Here is a 23,653-nt window from a genome sequence, read left to right as displayed (position 1 = left end):
CTGACGACAGCCCCCTGGACATGGGGCCGTTTGGTCCCTCTCAGGGTCCAGCCTTTGCCATCCATCTCCCTTCCCCGCATCAGTCCTGCAGACCCATGGAGCCACTTACAGAGCCGTCGGACGCGCTGGCACCCACTTTGTCCCCACGCGCGTTCCAGCACACCTCAAAGATGCCGCCGGTGCCCCGGTAGCTGTGCACGAGGCTTCCACTCTGCAAGGCAAAGCAAGAGTTGCTTACAGATCGAACACTTCCTGGGTGGGCAGCCCCCGGCCCCTTCGTTTACCATGGAAAGCTTCAAACACATGAAGGAATGTTCAGAAACACCTGCTGTGGCTGTGGGAACATGCAGCTCAGAGCTCCTACCACAGGGAGCATGGCTGACCCACGGCTACATCTCCACAGAGGCCACAGGCAGCTCCTGGCCTAAGACAGCGTGGCAGGGGGATGCACGACTTGTCTGATGGGCATCTTTCGCTCAAGGACTCCCTATCAGCTTCTCTGAAACATTCTTCATCTGAGATTCTTCCTTCCTGTGATGGTAAATTTTATGTGTCAACTTGGCTAGGCTACGGTTCCCAGTGGTCTGACCAACACTAGACTAACTGCTGCTCTATGGTGTAACGTAATGCAGTTACCTCTGTAACGTCACGTCATGTCATGTCATGACCTTCCGTAATGTAATGACTTTCTGTAATGTAACGTAATGATCTTACGCGTAACACAATGTAATTATCCCCCATAATATAATGTAATTCTCTCCATAACGTAACCTAATATAATCAACCTCCCTTAAGGTTTGGTCTGCCTCCAGACTAAACAGTATATAAGGGGCTGGGGTTGGCTTCCCCCCAGTTGGCTGCTCTGCCCTGGATAGCTTGCATGGAAGCACCCCCCTGCCCCTCCCTGCCGTCTCCTAGTCCAGTATCTAGAGGGCTGCTTCTGTAATGACAATGGACAATGCTTTTCTGAGATGACTGCTCATGCCCAAGAATAAAATGATACAGGTTGAAGATGCCATGCCAGGGGCTCAGAAAAAGCAAAGAGAAGAACGCTTCAAGGAAGAAGATATTCTAAGAAGACAATGGGCTCAGAGCTCTATAAACTTAATGATCTTAAAGCTATGAATTTAGTGGCCAAGAGCCCCGAGGAAAACTGAAATCGAAACTTTCTCTGGGGGTGGGGAGCTGCTCTAGGTACCCACTGGGGGGACGACCCCACAGCCTATATGAAGCAGAGGGAACACGGCATTGGGGCTGGGGTCTGCCTGGGGAATTGGGTGTGCCAAGAGCCATCTGATTGGGGCAGCTCACTGACTGTACAAAGGGTCATTGTTCTGAGCCTGGGTCACTGAAAATGTGACTGTTTGTGCATCTTCCTGGGAGTCAGGGGATTACCTGAGTATTCCAGATATGGACGCATTTGTCGAAGGAGCCACTGGCCAAGTATTTCCCGTCGGGGCTAAAAGCTACACTGTAGACAGGTTCCTGATGCTTCGTGAGTGTGTGGATGCAGACTCCTCGCTCCACATCCCAGAGTCGAACCGTAGAATCAAACGAAGCACTGGCAAAACGGTGGAGAAAACATGACCACAGGGACACACTGGTTTGTTTCTATGTGTTGCCTTTCTTCCCTAGCTTTCAAGTTGGGAGAGACAGTACACTGGTGACCGTTTTCTCTTCCAAAATGTGCCGCTCAGATGTATTGAAAACAATACCTTAGTTACAAAACAAACCAGAAAACCAGCTGCCGTGGAGTGGCATGCTGACTCATGGCAGCCCCATGTGTGTCAGAGTAGAACTGTGCTCCATGGGGATTTCAATAGATGACTTTTCGGAATTAGATCTCCAGGTCTTTCTTTTGAGGGGCCTCTGGGTGGACTCGAACCTCCAACGTTTTGGTTAGCAGCCAAGTGTGTTAACCATTTACACCACTCAGTGACCCATAAAAAAAAAAAAACAACCCTTTTCTGGGTGGGGCTAGTAGGGAAACAAATTGACATCTACGTTCATTTGAGTATTTTATAGATATGGAAGACAAATACTTTTGTAGAATTTTTGCTAAGTTTTCTAAGATAATCCTACAACTTAAAATGTAAAATCTCTTATCATCAATTAAATCGAATGCAGACAGGCTCATTTGGGAAAATCACAAACTGAACAACTGAAAATGTTAATACAAGAGGAATTAAAACATAATCGCATCCAAATATACAATCGCATTGCTGAGGGCTGCAAATGTTAGTTTTCGAATTTAAAAGAAGAGTATGTATCAAGAAGCTGTTATCTGGAGTTCCGTCTCTTGATTAAGGCTCACCATGCCATGGCGGGTCCCTCTTACACTTGCTGACGAACAGGATAATTTACAGTCAAGATGAGTGCCACACGATACCAAAGCACCTTCTGAGCCATCAAAAACAATTCTAGTAAGTATATCAGGGCCACAACAGACGGACCCTGATGCAACGGGAGAAAAATGTAGAACAGAACCTCAAATTCCCCAAAACAAAACAAAAAAAACAAACCAGACCTAGGTGAGACTAGTTGAGACTGGAGGACTCCCCGAAACTACTGCCATGAGATACACTTTAAACTTTGGACTGAAACTAGCCCGAGGTCACCTTGTAGCTAAGTAACAGATTGGCTCACAAAATAATGACTATCACTATGCTCCTTTCAAATTCATCTATAAGAGACCAAATGGTCAACAGGGACTTTAAAACAATGATGAGAACGTAAGGGGGGCAGGGAAACTAGATTAACGGAAACAGAACAACCAGAATAGAAGTAACGAGAATGTCCACACATTATGAAAAATGTAACTGATGTGGGTCAACAATTTGTGTAGAAATTGCTGAATGGGAACCTAAACGGCTGTGTAAACCTTCACCAAAAACACAATAAAATATTATTTAAAGAAAAACCTAAAAAAAAAACAAAAAACAAAAACCAAAAACGATTGTAGTGTATGGTGCACCACAGAACTTTATGACAATTGCTTGCATTCTTCGTGGCAACAAGACATTCCTTCCCCAGTCCTTTCTTTTCCAGCCTAGGTTAACACCCACAGGTCCTCAGACATGGTTCCAGACCCCCAAGCGTCCTGGTATCCAGCCTGAGAATCACACTAGCTTGCTCTTTTAAACATTCCCATTAAAACACAGTGAGGAGAATGGATGATGATATTTTGAGTGGGGCCTGGCCAGCGTCAGGATGCTCCCACCCTGTCTGCTGCAGCCTACAGTGAGCTGGTTTTGGGGAGACCACCTTTGTCACCTACTGTCACTCCTTCTGATCCTGGTGTTGGACTGACTCACGTGCTGGTTCCTATGGAGCCTACTACATACATGGTCGGGTGACATCCGTCTGCCACTATTTTTGTTCGGTGCCGTCCAGTTGATTCTGACTTATAGCGACCCCGCAGGACAGAGTAGTGCTGCCCCATAGGGTTTCCAAGGCTGAAATCTTTAGGGGAGCAGATCTCTAGGTCTTTCTCCCACAGAACCGCTGAGTTTGAACTGCCAACCTTTCAGTTACACTAGAGCATTTAACTGTTGTACCACCAGGGGTCCTAATCTGTTCAGGGCTGAGAAACCTGTGATCATCAGTCAAACATCCCACCACCTGCACATCCAAGCTGAGCCAAGCAAAACAAGGCCCAAGCCCAAGCCTACCTGCCTGTTTCCTTTCTGTCTTAACAGAAGCTGCCTCCAAAGCAAGGTGCTTGCAACCTGGACATTTAACAACTACCTTCCACCAGCCTCCTGGCTAAACCGGTGTTGATCTCAAGCTGGCTGTCTGGTAGCAGGTATGTATGGTCAGTCCCTCCAGAGCGAGCGGCTGCTTCTGCCAGCTGGGAGGGGCCGAAACAACTTGCCACAAGCCTCAGCTGAACGTGCTGCTCCGTCTGTGAGTAACTCCGGCGGCGGAGAGCTGCCTGAACAACAGCGAGCAAGGCCACGTTTAGGAGCCGCGCCTGGCTGCCACCGTGTCCCCTACCTTGCGAGCATGATGTTGGAGCTGGGGTTGCTGGTGGCCGGCCCGGTGGGGCCCCACTTGATGGTGTAGATCTCTTTGCTGTGAGCCTGAAGGTCGTGGACACACGCGTCCTGCTTCATACTCCAGATCTGGGGAGGCAAACGGAGAGCGCCATGAACACGCAGCGGCTCCCCAGCCGGGATGCCGCTGCATCATCACTCCATGGCTGCTCCGTAGGTTTCCCGCCCCGCGAGAAGCTCGGAGCACCGTGGGGACCAGAGACAGCACACAGGCTCCTGCTGCCCAGGAGTGCCCGAGCAGAGAGGGGACAAACGTTAAGGAGGTACCAGGCAGGGAAAGGCTGGAGGAAGGCCAGGGCTCTCAGCAGGACTCTTGGCTGATAAACAGGAGTTAACTGGACGCAAGCTAATAACCAGGTTTTTATTTTTCCTTCCAGTTGCTGCTGAGTTGACTCCAACTCATGGTGACCCCATGTACATCACAGTAGAACTGTGCTCCACAGGGTTTTCTATGGCTGCGATCCTTTGGAAGCAGACTGCCAGGCCTTTCTTCTGAGGCACCTCTGGGTGGACTCGAGCCTCTAACCTTTTGGTTAACAGCTAAAGGCATTCACCATTCGCACCACTCAGGGACTCCAATAATCGAGTTCGCAATGTGAAAGAATTACAGAGGAAGGACCTGTGTGCAGTAAGAAAATAAAACCCCAAAGTGGCAGTGGGTGTCAAGCTTGCGTCTGTGGGCATCGGGTGTGTGGGACGGACAGCCTGCTCTTTCAGGCGATTTTACCTTTAACGTCATGTCATCGGAGCAGGATGCTAGCAGCATTCCAGAAGGATCCCACTTGATTGCATTGACCTCATTCTGAAAGAGAGCAAAGAGTTGTAAAAAAAAAAAAAAAAGAAATGAAGGTCTGTGACCAAATTGAAAGTTTAGACAGTTAATGGACGGGAAAAACTTGGAAAAGGAGGGTGAGAATGGTCGCACAACTCGAAGAATGCAATCAGTGACACTGAACTGTGCATGTACAAATTTTTGTACGGGTATATATTCTGCTGTACATATTTACAACAAAGTAAAAAAAAAGAAAGGTCTGTGAGTAGGTAACACAGCTGTACGGCAGGGGGCAGTAGCACCCTTGTCTTCTTTGCAAACAGACTATTTTGATTTCCCTGTTTTTCTCACTTTGCTTTTCTCATTGATATATAAAAGCACAGCCATACACCATACATAACCAGCCACCCGCATCCATATCTATTTAAAAAAAAAAAAAGACTCACCCAAAATAAAGAATTTACATAAAATAAATGTGTAAATAAAACCAGAGTTATTTTAAGACCAGACTTTCAAATTCACTTCCGTATGCACTCTTAATACAACGGTTACTGCCTTGGTCTACAACTGTACCAAATATTTCTCTTTTGTGGTGAATGGGGGAGCGGAGTGGTGGAATGAAAAATCATAAATAAATGAAGGCTCTGTCTGTAAGAGTTCAACACAAAATGAGGGACTAACCCAGGCTGGAGGCGTTGGGACCACAATTCATAAACACACACGCAGACAAACAGATGTAGGGGAGAAATCGGATATGCATGCTCATTGCTGGGGAGTCCCTGGGTGCCACAAATAAGTTAACACACTCGACCGGTAACCAAAAGGTTGGTGGTTCCAGTCCACTCAGCAGCTCCTCGGAAGAAAGGCCCGGCAATCTACTTCTGAAAAAATCAGCCTCTGAAAACCCCGCAGCGCACAGCTCTACTGTGACACATACGTGGCCGACATGAGTCGAAATAGATTTGATGACAACTGGTTTGGTTTTTGGTTTTGGTCACTGCTAGGAATACGCGCACAGTCGGAAAAACACAATCCTCGCCTGGGTGGGGTAGGGGGACTCGCAATCTCGGGCAAACAGGCAAGTAGATAAAAAGCCATAGTACGCAAAAGCTGAGTTCTCACAGGTGGTTCTGGCTGCTACGGAGCAGGAAGGAATGAGCTTCCAGGTAGTTTTCCAGGCCCAGAGGCCAGGTGGCCCCTCAGCTAAATCCTGGAGGATATGGCGACCCCACCAGGTGATCAATCAAGGGAGAACAGAGCAGAAATTTACAAAGGAACTGCCTGGGAGTCACCAGGCGGGGATGGGTGCCGAGCTGGGTGAAGCGCAGACACGGTGGGCACGTGAGGGTCCAATGGGACCTGTGGTGTTGGTGGCGGGGACAGTCCCATGCACGCCTGCTGTCCAACCTACCAATGAACTAATTTCCCAAACCAGAAACAAAACAAAAAACCACTGCCCTAAAGTCCATTCCAACTCATGGTGCCCCCGTGTGTTACAGAGCAGAACTGCGGTTCATGGGTTTTCTTGGTTGTAATCTTCATGGAAGCACATTGCCAAGTCTTTCTTCCATGGTGCTGCTGAGTGGGTTTGAACCCCCAACCTTTAGGTTAGTACCAAAAAAACCCAAACCCACTGCCACTGAGTTGATTCCAACTCATAGCAACTGGATAGAGTTTCCAAGGCTGTAAATCTCCACGGAAGCAGACTGCCTCATCTTTCTCCTGTGGAACTGCTGGTAGTTTCGAACCACCGATGTTTTGGTTTGCAGTCGGCTGCTTTAACCACTGTGTCACCAGGGCTCCTTTAGGTGAGCTGTGGAGCGCAAACCATTTGTACCATCACTCAACCTGTAACTAATTTCACAGTCACACTTAATTTTAGAATCACTTTCAAGATGCATAAGTGCCCTGGTTTGGATCATAATTATATGGTCACATTAACTTTGTGAGGACACTGAGCTTTGAAGGGCGTTAAGCAGAGAAGTGACAAGGCCACGTCTGGTTCCACATGGCACCGGTGGCAGATGGACCAGGAGGAGGAGCAGGAGGCTTACAGTCCAGGAGCATGAGCTGGGGAGGACGATGTGGTCAGACCGAAGAGGGGTCTGTGTGATAGAGGGTCTAGGAGGACCCCAAGAGCACCTGGGGCTGGTGAGAGGCGCTGACCAGGGATGGCTCAGCATGGACAAAGGCAGCGTGGGCAGTTCTCCTCGGGCCTGGAGTGTGCATCCGGTCACACTTACTGTCTGCAGCGGAACCACCTCAGTCCTCCAGGGTGGGATGGTTTGTTTTCGGAAAGGGGTTCTCTGACCCTCCTTCTCTCCATCACAGAGTCCCTGGGTGGTGCAAATGGTTAACAAGCTGGGCTGCTAACTGAAAGGCGGGTGGTTTGAGTCTACCCAGAAGAGCCTCAGAAGAAAGGCCTGGCGGCCTACTTCCAAAAGATCAGCCACTGAAAACCCTGTGGGGCCCAGCTCTGCTCTGGCGCATGTGGGACCTCCTTGAGTCAGGACTGGCGCCACAGCAACTGGTTTGTTTTTTCTTTTCTGCAACTCAAGGCACAATTCCCAGGACACAAAGCACTCAGACACGCCTGAAAGGTCTTGGGAAGAAATAGGCTCAAGTATGTTGCACTCCTGTTTTGTTCAGGATGACTGGCTGCAATACGACCCATTTAAAGGGCCCAGGGGTGTGATACGGGTAAAGTCTTGAGGGGGTTAGCTCAAAAATGCAGCCATATCAACAGCTTGACTGGATTCACTTGGCTGAGGAAGGGAAGGCCTAGGATTAGAGGAGAAACAAGCTTAGACCAAAAAATACAGAGAAGGGTCAGAGTTTATAGCCACAGAGAGACGCTAGGAAGGCAATGAATGCCTACACCCTACAGCACTTTCCCACTGGGGCAGGCGCTGGGAAGGTACACAGGAAATAAGCGAGCGCTGAGAACAAAGGGGAAACCCTGGTGGCGTAGTGGTTAAGTGCCGTGGCTGCTAACCAAGGGATCGGCAGTTTGAATCCACCACGCGCTCCCTGGAAACTCTATGGGGCAGGTCTAGTTCTACTCTGCCCTATAGAGTCGCCATGAGTTGGAATTGACTCGATCGCAGTGGGTTTGGGAGGACAAAGGAATTCTTGCTAAAATGCTTGGCTCCGGGCTGGGGATCCTCTCCCCGGGCTTTAACATGAGGGTTTCAGATTTCTGACTCAATTCATAACATTTCATGACACTCCTGGTGCTGAAAGGGAGAAAGGAGAAAGCAACGGATCCCCTCCTTGATACCCTCTGCATCTCCTGAAAGAGCCAGAAGCATCAACAAGCAAGCACTGCCTGCCATTGCCAGGTCAAGACTGAGGTGCCCACATGGACAAATGGGGACCTGGGTGGGAGCCCGGGGATTCTAGATGAAGCTACAGAGAAGAGGACGTCTGAACGGGGTCTGGGAAGATGGAAGGATTTTGTGTCAGACCACGGGGTGCTGTGCAAGAGTCTAAGGTCGGGGAGCATTCCAGGCAGAGGTGAGACAGGCAGTGGTCTTCCAAGAAGACTGAGGCACAAGGGACAGATGGAGCTACCTGCATGGTAAGCCACGCTAAGAAATCTGACGAGGAGCCAGCTGCTGTTCATAGTGTTGCTGTGTGACATTTCCCCCCATCTGGTTGCTTGTAGGAGCCCTGGTGGTGCGGTGGTTCAGAGCTCAAGCTGCTAACCTAAAAGGTCAGCAGTTTGAATCTACCAGTAGCTCCCTGGAAACCCTAAGGGGCAGTTTTACTCTGTCCTATAGGGTCACTATGAATTGACTCAACAGCAACAGGTTTGTTTTGTTTGGAGACCAGGTGGCGCAATGGTTAAGAGCTCAGACTGTTAACCAAAAAGGTCAGTTTGAATCTACCAGCTGCTCCTTGGAAGCCCTAAGGGGCAGTTCTACTCTGTCTTACAGGGTCACTATGAGGCAGAATTGACTTGATGGCAACAGGAACAGCCTGCTTTTAAGACGTTCTCTTTATTACTGATTTTTAGCACGTTTCACTACAATATGGCTAGGTGTATAGGTGCGGTTCTCTTTCTATTTATTCTGCTTAGGGTTTGCTGAGCTTCTTAGATAGAAAGTTGATGTTTATCACCAAATTGGGAAAACGTGCCCATTATTGCCTCAAATAATTGTTCTTTTCCACTTGCTTTTATCTCTCCTTCTGACACTCCTGTTACACATGTGTTGTACACTTTCCATAGGCAAGTAACATTTCTCTGATCTATTTTCAGGCTCACTAATCTTACTTCTGTAATCTCCAATCTGCTGTTAAGCCCCTCCACTAAGATTTTTCTTTCAGGTATTATACTTCTCAGTTCTCTAATTCCCGCTGATTGTTTAGTTTTCCTTTCTCTGGCTGAGATTCCCTACCTATCCAGTTATGACCATCTTTTCCTTTACGATCTTGTACATTTTTACAGTATCTAAAGTCTTTGCCGCAAATTCTAACATCTGGGTCATCATCTCAGGGTTAGTTTTAGTGATTTTTTTTCCCCTTTTTCCCTGTTTCTTTGTGTGTTTAGTAATTTTTTGTTATATGCTGGACACTGTGGAAGTTACATTGTAGGGAGCCTGAATTTTTTTCTGATTTATTTTCATTTTCTCTTAAAGGGTGTTTTGTTCTGGCAAGCAATTAAATAACCCCGTCAGGCTTGGATTTCTTTGTTAGGGCATGTCGATTTTGGTTTGTCCTTACACCTTGGGCATGGCCCTTACTCTAGGGTAAGATGCTCATTCCTAAGGTGTGATGTTTCTGGGCTCTGAGGTGCTCAGTCTCACCACTACAGCTTGGTTGGAATTCCAATGCCTCCCAGCACTGCATAAATGCTCATGTCCTCTTTACTTCTCATTTCTATAGTAGCCACTCTCTGCAGGCCTCCTGGAATTTTGCCCTGTGTGTTTGCAGCTCAGAAGTTGGCCAAGATCTACAAACAACTTCACGCAGCCTTCTGAGGCCCCTGTTCTCTGGGATGGCTCAGTTCTATCTTTTCCAAAACCCTGCTCTGCAAATTCCAGCTGCTTCATCAGTCCTGAACTCCAATCTCTGCCTTCCCTGGCTCTGGGAGAGCAAGACTGCGTGGGCTCCTCTGCAAAGGAAAGTGGAGCCAGGGCAAATGTTGAGCTCACCTTGGGCATTTCCTTTCTCTCCCTGCTCTGCCTGCTGTCCAATGCCTGGACACTGTTGCCTCCTGCATTTTGTCCAGTTTTATGGTTGCTCTTAGTAAGAGACAAAGTCTGAGACCAGTTACTCTGCTAGGGCTGGAGGTGGAAGTCTATGCAAAAAATCTGGATTTTATCCAGCAGACTGAAGCACTCCATCTTTTCTTCTATTGAGATATATGACAGATGACATTTACACACAAGCGTGCTTCCATAGGTTGTCCGTGTTTTGGGAGATATGCTATAGATGAGTCAAACTTGGTTTAGGGGAATCTCCGTCAGCCTTGGCTTCACTTTCTTACTTCCCACCAATTATTGGAGTGGGCTACAAGGAGCCTTCAAATGTTTCATTAAGCAGAGCAATAACATGATCCTATCTTTTTTTAGAAGAATCACTGTAGAATATCGACTGAAGAGGGGACTAGATACAAGAACTCTAAACATTTATATACATGTGTATGTACATACGCATAGAAGTAGGAAGTGGCATAACGTAATTTATGTTAATAAAAAAACTCTTTAGAAAGACGATAATGTCTGTTGGGTGGCATAACCCTCCTTCACTCGGATTCTCAACTCAAACTTATCATTAAGAATGTCACTGCCTACCTATATCTGGGTTAAGCCAACTAGCTGGGATAGCCAGCCAGCACTAGATTGTAGAAGAACTGGTCTGCAGCCACAGTGCCCTTTTCTTTTAAAATAATAATTTGTTGTGTTTTTGGTGAAAGTTTACACAGCAAATTAGGTTCCCATTTGACAATTCTACACAAATTGTTTAGTGACGTTAGTTATATTTTTTGAAACGTGTCAACGTTCTCTTTAATTGCATTCTGGTTATTCTGTCTCCAGTACTCTAGCTTCCCTGCCCTCGTCTTCTCGTCTTTGCTTTAAAGTTAACTATGGACCTTTTGGGCTACCCACTCCACTGCCATCGAGTTGATTCCAACTCATAGCGACCCTATACGATGGAACAGAACCGCCCCAAAGAGTTTCCAAGGCTGCAAAACCTTATGGAAGCAGACTGCCACATCTTATTCCCACGGAGTGCCTGGTGGGTTCAAACTGCCGACTTTTTAGTTAGCAGCCGAGTGAGTGCTTTAACTGGTGCGGCACCAGAGCTCCTTCTTCCCGCAGAGGTACCATCTCTCCACTTTGCCATTCTTGGTAGTAACAAGATGGTGGCCACAGTTTCAAGAATCATATCCAGACACAAGAACGTCTGGCTAAACCGGGAAAGGCGGGCTGTAGTACAGTATCCCTAGAAAGCGGGGGCTGATCTTCCTCATTGCCCACCCCGCAATCCTGCTGAGAGGCAGCGCCTTTGAATTCTAGGTATAAAAGAAACAGCTCCCACCTCCCAGCACTTCTCACGAACTCGAGTCCAGTCATCAGAATTCCCACTTACTGTGTGTCCTTGGAAGGTTTTGACTGGGCGGTCACAGCCGAGTCTGCACACGTGGATACACATGTCCGTGCTACAGGAGGCAAAGGTAGTGTTGTTCTGCCAGTCTACGTCAAGAGCTGGGGCTGTGGGGCAGGGAACACAGGGAAGACATTGGCGTCTATTAGTGGTGCACAGAGCTCAGCTGGAGCAGCACATGTAAGAGCAGTCAAGAGGCCTTATCTAATAACGTGGTGACAGATATTCCCAGCTTGTACACAGCTCCTTTCCTTCAAAGACCTTAAAGACCTTCTCCGTCTACATCCAGAGAGATGACCAAACGCCTCTGCAGGGAAACCCTGGTGCTCCTCTTGTGATCTAGGGTGTACAGTGTTTCTCGTTCTGGTGTTCTGATAGAAAGGCTTAAGTGATAAGTATGTGACTGCCTGCTTCTGCTTCCAGGAATATTGCTGTGATGGGTTAATTTTATTTGTTATAGACAGGGAGGAGAAAAAAAGAGAGAAAAGTAACTTCCTATCTTATGCTCAAGATCCTCTAATTAAAAAGTCTCCCACAACACATTAATGCATTCCATCGACTGTACTTTCCACGTTCCTTAAATTCTTTCATTTTACAGTCTCAGCTTCAAGAACACAGGACAGGTTCCAGAGGTCCTCTTACTCAAAAGAGTCCTTAAGATCGATTTTTCCCCACACAATCTAGTGCATTTTTAGCAATTTTTTTTTAAGGACTTCAGATGACCTCAGCTTCATTTATGAACTTACGTGCAGCTTTGCCCACATTTTGGGAAATAATTTCCAGAATATAAACATATACACATACACATTCTATTCTAAGAACCTGGTTTCCACTATCTTAGAGAATGAGAGTGAGGTGGCAAAATAATTGCCCTTTAGGAAAGAGTTGCATGTTCTGGTTATTTCAAGTCGGGGCATTTGCTCTTACTGGTTTTCTGTGACCCGAAAATATTCCTTGAATGTGAATCTGCAAATGAACCTGCTTCTACTGACACCATACACTGTGGCCTTTCATTAACCCAGGTTAGCCCCACCCACCTGTCAGTGGACATGCAGTTGGCCTATGCAGGGTCCCTTGAGGGACAAAGGTTTCTCTTAGAATTGGGCCACAAAGAGGAGTTTCTAGGGGGGTCTCAGTTCCTTTTTATATACAATGATGGGGAGGGAAAAGTAGTGTTGGCCTTTAGGATCCCGATTACATTAACCTCCCTCCCAACTGCCCCTCCACTGAGTGAGGTATTCCGCAAGGTACAGAAAGCCTAGTTCCACTGGGGGTGGTGCTGGCAGGAGGGACGAGGGGTAAGCAGGGCGGAGGAGGCTGTGTCTGGGGAGGAGTCTGCATAGTCAGGATGGGCCCTGGCATTGAGTGAGCTCCACAGATGTCCTCAGGAGACGAGGCAAGGTCACACCAACTCCACCAGCCTGCCAAGGCTAGCCCCACTCATCTATTTCTCTAATCACCATTTGCTTTCTTCATTATGCAAGGCACAATGTGGGTTCTCACTCCACCTCCATTGCTCACAACATGTTTTGCCCTTGACTCCACACACGGTCAATGTGGAAATCCTGCCTTTCCCCTCAGTGTCCAAGTGCTGCTGTGACTTTTCCTCTTTTCTGCTAAAGCCCAGAGCTGGGGCAACCAGTTGGACATGAGGAAGGCCTCCCTCGTGGCACAGCTGCTGGGCTTGGCGTCCCCAGCTGCAGGTCGGTCTCTGGGCTGACCTGCCGGTACTGGGCGTAGGGACTCCCCACTCTCCTTCACACTTGATGGGTCTGTAAAAAATACCTCATGACACCCCATTACAGGCCACCATGATTCCCATTTTTCAAATGATGTCACTTAAAGCACTAGGAGTCAACAGACACTGGGGGCTGTTAGTCCCTGGGAGCCCCTGGTTTTGGTTCATGATCAGCCGAGCAGTGGACAACACAGAGCCAGCATGACTGACACACAGCTGGCACCCTTTCCAGCATGTATCACATTTGCTTGGAAACACATCTGAGAAAGAAAAAAGGAGAGGCAGCAGGATTTGGGGGGGGAAGAAACCAAGGTAGAATCCAAATTACATAACCTCCCTGGGTGCAGTGTTCTCATCTAAAACACGACAAGGGCTGGCCAACTTTTCCTGTGAAGGGCCAGGGAGTACCTATTTTCAGCTATGGGGCCATCGGTCTCTATGGCAGCTACTCAACTCTACACAAAGCAGCCACAGACCATACGTACACAAACAGGCATGGCTGTGTTCCAATAAAACTTTATTTACAGAAACAGGCCGCGGGACGGATTTGGGCGGCAGGTTGCCGACTCCCTTCTAAGAGGTTGGATATACTGACTACCAATGTCCCTCCCAGCTGCACTGTGTTCAGTAACAACTGCACCGCCCCTTCCGTTCCCAGTCTTTAAATAGGGGGTGCAACCCTCCACGTGGCTAACTTCCAGAACTGCAGGGATCCCATCAGCTTCCATGTTCACCTCCATCCCCAGGGGAGTATGGGCCTGCAAGGATTTGGCTGAGAGCCAGCAGAGGCTTTTTCCACAGCATACACCCCCAGGGCAGAGGTCGTCTCTCTGTCACACCTTAGCAGAGTGTTTAAACACAGCCTCACGGTTCCTGGCACGTTTCCTGCATGCGCCCACAGGTCTGAAGGGAACAATCACCTCAGTCGGAATGATGATCCGTGACCTGGGGGATAGAGCCTGCAGCTGCTGCTTGGTCTTGGAATGAGGATCAGATCTGTGAGCTGGAGGACAGAGCCTGCAGCTGCTTCTTAGTTGGAATGACGATACTATCCATAAACTGGAAGACAGAGCCTGCAGCTGCTCTCGGTTATTATGAGGTAAACGATGGATTCCAGTGGCGGCCTCTGCGTTCTGGGCTGCTATTAGTATACTTGGAGATGTGACTATCTGATGGGAGGAGGGTTGTTCAGGGGATGACGACTAGTACTGGGACACAGATGTAATGTCTGCTGAGCCTTGCAATCCAAAGAGGGGGAACCTCCGTAGTCAGAGGGCTGACCCATTCTGAGTTGCCCTTTAGGACACCAGGACCCTCAGAGCCTCGTATGATTGCAGTGGCCGTGCGGATGAATGACATGACACAGTGCTGAGCTGTTCTGGGGGTCTGTGCACCCTCCCTGCCCACACGTGGACCAATGAAGTCTATCAGCCAGCACCATTCTGGGCATAGCTAGATGTTTTCTTTTAATACTTTAAAAAAATATTTTTTTTAATTAAAAAATAATTAAGTTTCACAGGAAGTTGCGAGATGGTACAGAGAGCTCCAGGTACCCTTCACCCAGTTTCCCCCAATGGTTACGTCTTATGTATGTTGTATGTAACCATGGTACACTACCAAGACCAGGAAGCTGACATTGGTACAAAGTGTGTGTACACTCCTATGTTATTTTATTGCAAATGCAGATTTGTGTAACCACCACCGCCATCAGGATACAGAACCATTCCATCCCCACACCATCTCCCTCATGCCACCCCTTTATAGTCACACCTACCACCCTCTGGCAGTCCTTGACCTGTTCTCCACCTCTATCATTTTGTCATTTTGAGACTCTTCTACAAATGGAATTGTACAGTTTGTGACCTTTTGAGATTGTTTTTTTTCACTCGGTAGAAAGCCCCTGTGGCGCAATGGTTAAGCACTCAGCTGTTAACTGAAAGGCTGGTGATTGGGACCTACCCAGCAGCCCTGTGGAAGAACGATCTGGCCATCTGCTCACAAAAGATTACAGTCTGGAAAACCCTTTGGGGCCCTTCTACTGTGTTACATCGGGTCAACCATGTGTTGGAATCAACTAGACGGCACCCAACAACCACAATGGAACGCCCTGGACAGCCATTCAACTTGTCACGTGTATCAATAGTTTGTTCCTCGCTCTTGCAATATTTCAGAGTTAGGCCTTTACCTAATGCTCACTGCTGACGATGACTTAGGACAGCCCCAGAAAACCAAACGGGTCAAGGCAATTTCTCAGGTCATCCATTTAGTGATAGGCCTGTGGCTCCTAAGACAAGGTGCCCTCATACCTTGTACCATCTGCAGTTCACCTGGAAAAGCAAAATTCTTCGTTCCTCCATTTTGAGTAATCCCTACCACACTGCTTGACACCGAACAAGAGCAAATATCACCTGGAACATCCTGACCAGGTGTTGGGATGTGGGCCAGTCCCATGGGCAGCAAAACGCAGGCCACTCAGCACAGAAGAATCATGTGGTCTATGGTCCTCTAGGGCCAGCTGATGGAAAGCCCTTCCATGGGGGTCCTGGGAATGCTTGGGGCAACAGTATGGTGTGGTGACTTTATAAACAAGGGTCTTCACCCACGTGTATCTCAGACATACTGCTCTCTGACAAGCAGGAGCTGGAGCTTCTGTATCACAAACATCCCTCCCACCACACAGGTGGGCACGCCTGGTATTCTAGGGCTGTGTGCCTGTCACCGGATCCCTCCAGAAGACAAAGGGAGGGATGGCTTTGGCATTTACACCAAATGCGACAGAAATCCACCAGGAACGATGTTCTCACTTGGTAGCTGCTTTGGCTTGCACAGTCCAGAGCACAGAGCAGCAGGAGTTGGGCATGGGGAATACACACACAGACGAAAACAATGCAGGTTGGCTTGCCAGGGCCTGGAAGTCAGAGTGGGAATGGGGAGTGTCTCCTTCATGGGTTTCCTTCTGGGGTGATGAAAATGTTCCGCAACTAGATGGCGGTTATGACTGTACAACACTGTGAATGAACTAAATGTCACCATGAAGGATTCGTCCCCTGCCTCCACCCCCAAAAAAGAGCTTTGTTGAAGTCGTAACCCTTGGTACCTATGAGTAAGACCTTGCTTGGAAATAGGGTCTTTAAAGAGGTTATCAGTTGTGTTAATATGAAGTCATACTAAATGAGAGTGGGCTCAATCCTAGCTGAGTGGAGGGAGACCTTATTAAAGAAGAGACGCAGAGGGAAGATGGCTATGTGGAGACGGCGGCAGGGATAAGCCTGCTGTGTCTACAAACCAAGGAACACCCAGCCACCAGGAGCTGGGACAGGGGCACCGAACAGGCTCTTTCACAGAGCCCTCACAAAGAATCAGCACTGCCAACATCTCATTTAGACTTGTAGCCTCCAGAGCTGTGAGGCAATACATTTCTGTTCTTACAAAGCCACCTAGTCTGTGATACTTTGTGTCATGGATTGAATTGTGTCCCCCAAAATATGTGTCAACTTGGTTAGGCCATGATTCCTAGTATTGTGTGGTTGTCCTCCATTTTGTGATAGTAATTTTATGTTGAGAGGATTAGGGTGGGATTGTAACACCACCCTTACTCAGGCCACCTCCCTGACCAAAGTAAAGAGAGTTTCCCTGGGGTGTGGCCTGCACCACCTTTTATCTTATAAGAAAGCAGGGAGTTGGAGGCCTCATACCACCAAGAAAGCAGCACCAGGAGCAGAGTGCGTCCGTCCTTTGGACCAGGTCCCTGTGCCTGAGAAGCTCCTTGACCATGGGAAGATTGAGGACAAAGACCTTCTTCCAGAGCTGACGGAGAGAGAAAGCCTTCCCCTGGAGCTTACAGCTGTGAATTTGGACTTTTAGTCTAGTCTACTGTGAAGAAATAAATTTCTCTTTTTTAAAGCCATCCACTTGTGGTATTTCTGTTATGGCAGAACTAGATGACTAAGACACTTTGTTATAGCAGTCCGAGGAAATGCAGAGTGACTAATGGTAAATTTTACGTTACGTGTGCCACAGACCCAGGCACCCAAAACTGTCCGAACAGAAAAGACGCAGATCCCCACACCCACAATGCCTCAGGCGCAGCTGCCAGTGGCTGGATAAAGAAAACATTCACCCTGGCACTCAGACACACCCTCAAAAACAGAAGCGACATTTCCCATTAGAAAAAAACAAAACCCTGTTGGTGCCAAGGAGATTCTCACTCATAGTAACCCTACAGGACAGAGCAGAACTGTCCCACAGAGTTTCCAAGGAACGCCTGGTGGATTTGAACTGCCGACCTTTTTGGTTAGTAGCCGTAGCTCTTAACCACTATGCCGCCAGGGTTTCCTATCCTTTAACGGAAGTGGAATCTACCACCTTCTGCCAACTTTTAGGCAATTTCCTCTAATGGTCTTTTGGTTCTGGGGGTGGGCGTCCATCTCTGTCTCTGGTTAAACGCCGTATCTGCCAAAAGTAACAGAGAATGAGCTGGGAAAGGAAATGAAGAAGGTGAGGATCTGGGATTTCTGAATGTCTAGACACCTGATGGTCCCAGGTGCCAGGTGTGGCCCAAACACATACAGGAATATGGTTAGGTCTGGAGCAGTGTGTCTACACATCTGTGCAAAAAAGAGCTCACACAGCAGGCCTGACTGTTAGCCTGTGAAAGACCTGCCTGCAAGGATGGCCCTTGGCTGGAGTCCGGGAAGTGAGATTTTGGGAGGGTTCCCAGCATTCCCTAACAGATAAGGTGGCTCACTGTGCCCAGACTGTTTGTCCAAACAACATGGTTTATGCTGAACACCTGCTTTCCTTCTGGGGGCCTGGAATTTTGGTACGTGCCAGGCAGAGGGTGTCTATGTGAACGGCCCCCAACAAAACCCTGGGTGCTGTCTCTGAAGAGCTTCCCTGGTAGACGACACTTAGTGCATGTCGTCATGACTCACTGCTGCAGGAATTCAATGTGTTTCGTGTGGGTCCATCGGGAGATGGTCTTGGAAGCTTGTGCCTGGTTTTCCCCAGACTTGGCCCCACGTGCCTTCTGCCTTTGCTGATCGTGCTGCATGCCCTTTCCCTGTGATATCCCTCCTAGTGAATCACCAAACCTGATGGTGGTCTTCAGAAGAGATAGGAGCCCACATCAATGGTGTGGCTGGCACTCTGTTAGTGTTTTCAAACTGCTGAACAGGTGGGTGGTGAGGGCATTTGTATCTTACACGCCTTAAGAGCAACAGTTCAATGAAACAGTTTCCTCCTTACGAGCTGGGTTCCAGGGGCTTGTCTCCCAATCATTCACAATGACTTCCGGAGACATTTCATAAGGCTCTGAACTCTTACGTCTGAACTACAAAAACAAATCATACTCACCTGAGTGAAAAGGAAACTGCTGTTTCGCTTCTCCTGTGTGGGCATCCCAAATTATTGTTGTCTGTGCTCAGGAAATGAAAGAAAAAGTTAGTAACTATTCTTGCAAAGTTTTCTCTAAAAACAAAACGTGATGGACAAGACAAGATAATGAGTCCCTCTTCTTGCTCAACCTGTGCTGTCCAATAGAGGTATAACAGGAGCCACACAGGTAGTTTTAAACTTTACACTAACTGTATTTATAAAAAAAAAGGAAAAAAGAAACAGATAATGATAAAACTGATTCTAACAATATATTTAGTCTCACTCCATTTTAATGTGTAATTACTATAAAAATAATGAGACAATCTGACATCCTGTTTTTCATCCTAAATGCAAATATCCAGCCGCTGTTGAGTAGACCCCAATTCATGGTAACTGCACGTACGCAGAGCAGAACCGCACTCCGTCGGGTTTTCAAGGCTGCGACCTTTCAGAAGCAGACTGTCAGGCCTTTCTTTCAAGGTACCTCTGGGTGGGTCTGAACCACCAATTTTTTGGTTAGTAGTCAAGTGCTTCACCGTCTGCGCCACCCAGGGACTCCTTTTTACACCCTAGGTCTTTGAAATTCAACTGGATGCTTGGAAAACTACCAAAATTGGCTGGGAGTCCCCCTCTACCCACAGCGCTGAAAACTGTTGAAAAAGTCTTTCTGGCACTTTTCCAAGTGTAAAGCTGCTGAGACTGGCATCGTAGAGAATTCCTGATAGACACTCCATGAACAGGGGATGCCAATATCACAGAGCAAGGGGATTCCAGTGGGGTCAGTGGGAGCTGGCAGGGGAGTCACCTATTTATTGGTCTATAGCAAGGGAAACAGTGATCTCCACCTGGAGACAGGAAGTAAACCCTGACTCCTTATCACCGTACTGAACAGGAAGAGCCTTAGAGAAGCCACCAGGGGTAGCTCAACTAAAAACCCAAACCCACTGCCGTCAAGTCGATTCCGACTCATAGCGACGCTATAGGGCAGAGTAGAACTGCCTGATAGAGTTTCCAAGGAGCACCTAATGGATTCGAACTGCCGACCTCTTAGTTAAGAGCTGTAGCACTTAACCACTATGCCACCAGGGTTTCCAGCTGAACTAAGACCCCTGAATTAACTAGGAATCAACTGGAGTGGCCATCTCAATTGGAACTTCTTCTCCCTGTCACCACAATAGAGACTTTGCTTTTAGGAGAACTGAGTATGTTCTCTACTAATCACAGAAATTCTCATAGCAGACGCTCACAGAAGTATCTTTAAAACTTGGTTCTCTTAAGAGTTGGGCCAGCTCTAAACCAATTAACTTTTTTTTTTTTAATTTGGCAGGAGAGGGGGGATAAGTTTTTAATATGTGCTGTTGGGTGCCGCTGAGTCGATTCCGACTCATGGCAACTCCATGTGACAGAGCTGAACTGCCCCATAGGGTTTTCTAGGCTGTAATCATTACGGGGGTAGATTGCCAGGTCCTTCTCCTGCGGAGCCTCTGGGCGGGTCTGAACTGCCAGTCTTTCGGTTAGCAGCAGAGTGCTTAACTGTTGTGCCACTGGTGTTGCTTACTTTTTAAGGTAGTCACCCACCATGAAATCGAGCACTGCAGGAAGGATATAAACTCCTTCACAATTCTGTGATACATTTTCACACCCTGCTTCAGTGACCTCATCATTTAGTAGATGTTTACGTTCCATTTATGTTATGTTTGATCATCATTGGACAGAGAAAAGCAAAGACACAGAAGTTTTTAAGAATCTGAAACAAATTCTAGCAAACACTGGAGGTTAACGCAGCAATCCTCTCACTGAATCTTCTCCCTTGGTGTAACTGTCGAGAGCACTGTTACTACTCCTGCCATGGCTGAGTGAGTGATAATGGCAGACAGTGTATGACCCACAAGACCTGTGTAATTCCAAATGTGCACTGTCACTCAGCAGGGGATTCATCACCTGGCCGAGCAGACATGGATACTCAGGTGCAAAAACACAAATGAATGAGAACAAGAACCTCCGGATAGGAAGAAGGTGATGACGCCAAGGGTTGTTTAGAATTTTACGAATCAAAGTCATACAGAACCTGGTGTTACAGAATCTGGGTTCTATTCCTACCTCCATTCTACAATAGCTGTGCGTCCCCAGGGAAAGTGATGAACGTCTCTGAGCCTCCATTTCCCTCCTGGAAAAATGGAATCACTCATACTAGTACTGCCTCCTATCTTGGGTGCACTGAGTGACTTAGCCAATGTAGTGTAAAGCTCTCAATCCATATCGGCTATCATTTTCGTGAGTTATTTCAATAATTCAACCAGCAGTTACTGATGGCCTACCACACGCATGACAAACTGCTGTGTGTGCATAATCTCTGAATGAGAGCGTCTTAGGAAAAGCATGGCTGTAGTTATGGGAAAGGTTTACTGTGTCAACCACAGCAGCTCAGCTTTCATTTATACTATACACCTGGCTGTCATGTTTGAGCAAAGAGTCCCTTGGCTTTAAAGAGCGATAGAGAGTGAAGGAATTGTTGACTTAGATGGATATACTCTAGAATAGGGGTCAGCCAATGTTTTCTGTCAAGGGCCTGGTGGTAAATATTTTTGACTTTGTGGGCTAGACAGTCTCTGAGGCAACTACTCATCTCGCCACTGTAACAGCAAAGCAGCCACAGACAAATGGGTGTGGCTGTGTGCCAATAAAACTTTATTTATAAAAACAGGTGGTGGGCTGGATCTGGCCCGTGAGCTGTAGTTTGCTGACCACTGACCTAGTGTATCACATCAACAAAGGTCCCTACCGAACAGACACAGTCACTTGTCCTTGTTGCTGCTGAGTCAGCTCTAATTCATGGTGGCCCATGCACAACAGAATGAAATGTTGTCTGGTCCTGAGCCATCTTCACGATCATTGGTATGTTTGAATCCACCAGGAATACACATTCTGACTTCCCCAAGAGTGTGATAATATTTCAAGGCCAAGTCTATTATATTGATTTTTAGAAGCTGAATAAAAAGAAAGTAGAAATCTAACAAGGTCTTCCAATCATTGTGAAATCATTGTGAAAATGCAAAGCCTTCCAGAGCCCAAACCAACGTATATTAGTACCCAGGGATGGTTTTCAAGGCTTTGACCTTTCAGAAGCACATCGCCAAGCCAGTCTTCTGAGGCGCCTCTGGGCAGGTTTGAACCGCCAACCTTTTGGTTAGTAGTCCAGTGCTTAACCACTGGGACTACCCAGGGATTCCTATGATGAAATATAAATGAACAGTAAGAGAGCAAAGGTTATTAGTGGTTACTAGGGGTGTAACCAGGTTTTTTTTTTTTTTTTTTTACCAGGGGTGGGCAGGAGGAGGAAAGAGAGTCATTGCTTAGGGGATGCTGAGCTTCTGTTAATGGTGGTGGAATACTCTGGAAGAGGACAGTGACAATACCTGCCAACATGATGAACGTAATCAACGTCACTGAAGTGTATGTGTACAAACCGTTGAATGTGCAAATGTTACATATATTTTTACCACAACTTAAAAAAAATGCCTTTTCATTCAAAACAAAATAAAAACAACAGTTAACATCAAAACAACAAAAACATATAAAACCTAAACAAATTCGTCTGATTTCCTAAGAGGAAGCACAAAGCCTTAGAATTCAAAGAAGCCGCAATGCTACCTAGAGATTAAAAAGAAATAAGTATTTATAGATCAAAGAGAGGTAAGTGATACTCACTTTGTCTACACCAGCACTCAAGATGTAATTCCCCTTTTTGTTCCATTTCAAGGCAAAGATCGGGCCTTTATGTTGGCCTAAGGTGCTGGCCAGGTTGCCTGTTGTGTAAGAAACAAACAAACAAACATGTTGGCTTCAAAGTCACTCAGTGGCAACATTCTGCAACACCTGTTACCCTACAGGAACACGAGGGATGCGGGACTCACCGTCTTCCGTCCATATCCTGGCAAAGCCATCGTAGGAACCTGTAGCCAATAGTGTTCCATCGCTCTGGGGGCCAGAAAGAAACACAAACCAACCAAAGTAGCTCAGTCATTGTAGTACGGGAAGAGCAAAGAGAGCCTCTCCCACTATCCCAGGGCTAGACTTTTCCTAAAGCACTCATGGTTCAAGGTGAAGGGGCTGCCCAGTCACATCTGATGACTCTGGCCACAGCTCCCTCTGGTTAGAACATGAGGCTCACCACGGAGACCCCTGAGAAACAAACACACTCAAACTATGCATCGCTCTTTGGGTGTCTAATTATTTAGCGCTGTAATTAGAAATATGGTACAGAAAGTTATTACAGGCTTTTATCTGCATATAGAGTTGGAAAACAGGATTTGTGAGGAAATGACAGAGTTTGCAAAAACGCTACAGAACGCGACCAAAAAAACTAAACCGAACCTGTTGCTGTCGAGTCAATTCTGACTCACAGCGACCCTCTAGGACAGAGTAGAATTGCCCCATAGGGTTTCCAAAGAGCGGCTGGTAGATTTGAACCCCTGACCTCTTGGTTAGCAGCCGAGCTCTTAACCACTGTGCCACCAGGGCTCCGTAAAAAGCAAGGGGGAAGCCAAAATAAGTAGAATTACACATGGACTTTTGCTACTGAAATGTCAAGGGGGAAAGCCGTGCTTCCCTGGCCACACATAAAATCTTCCCAGAATGGTCTTGGGACCCCCTTGGCCTGGTACCCCTAGTGAAGCGTCCTTAACACAACCATCAGACTCATCTTACAAACCCGTGTTAACAATGGGGCAGGTGTAGCGAAAACACTTGATGGTTCCTCAAAAAGTTAAACAGAGTTACCATAAGATTCGGCAATCCCAACCCTAGGTATAGACCCCAAAGACTAGAAAACAAGGACTGAAACAGATCCTTCTACACCAGTGTTCACTGCAGCATTATTCACAACAGCCAAAAGGTAGAAAACAACTCAAGTGCCCATCAGATGAATGAATGAACAAAATGTATATCCATACAACAAAGTATTGTTGTTGCTATGTGCCATCGAGTCAATTCCAACTTACAGCGACCCTGTAGCACAGAGCAGAACTACCCCATAGGGTTTCCCAGGCTGTAATCTTTACGGGAGCAGATATCACTTATATGAAATCTGTAGAATAGGCA

The 23,653-nt window shown here is 47.2% G+C and overlaps 1 protein-coding gene across 4 annotated transcripts in view; it reads right to left on the bottom strand.

The window, feature by feature from the left end:
- TBL1X (transducin beta like 1 X-linked) overlaps positions 1-23,653 on the bottom strand; it is a 236,124-nt gene that overhangs the window by 3,407 nt on the left and 209,064 nt on the right. For all 4 annotated transcript variants that reach the window (XM_064277949.1, XM_064277953.1, XM_064277950.1 and 1 more), the window contains 8 exons: positions 22,468-22,531; positions 22,262-22,359; positions 18,533-18,593; positions 11,425-11,546; positions 4,783-4,857; positions 3,997-4,124; positions 1,396-1,561; positions 110-211 (listed from right to left, as the gene is read on the bottom strand). In XM_064277949.1, the coding sequence (XP_064134019.1) occupies positions 110-211; positions 1,396-1,561; positions 3,997-4,124; positions 4,783-4,857; positions 11,425-11,546; positions 18,533-18,593; positions 22,262-22,359; positions 22,468-22,531 (816 nt within the window). The remainder of the gene's footprint in view (positions 1-109; positions 212-1,395; positions 1,562-3,996; positions 4,125-4,782; positions 4,858-11,424; positions 11,547-18,532; positions 18,594-22,261; positions 22,360-22,467; positions 22,532-23,653) is intronic.

This window comes from Loxodonta africana, chromosome X (assembly GCF_030014295.1).
Source record: "Loxodonta africana isolate mLoxAfr1 chromosome X, mLoxAfr1.hap2, whole genome shotgun sequence".
Classification (NCBI taxonomy): domain Eukaryota; kingdom Metazoa; phylum Chordata; class Mammalia; order Proboscidea; family Elephantidae; genus Loxodonta; species Loxodonta africana.
This window is presented reverse-complemented; position numbering and strand designations above follow the sequence as displayed.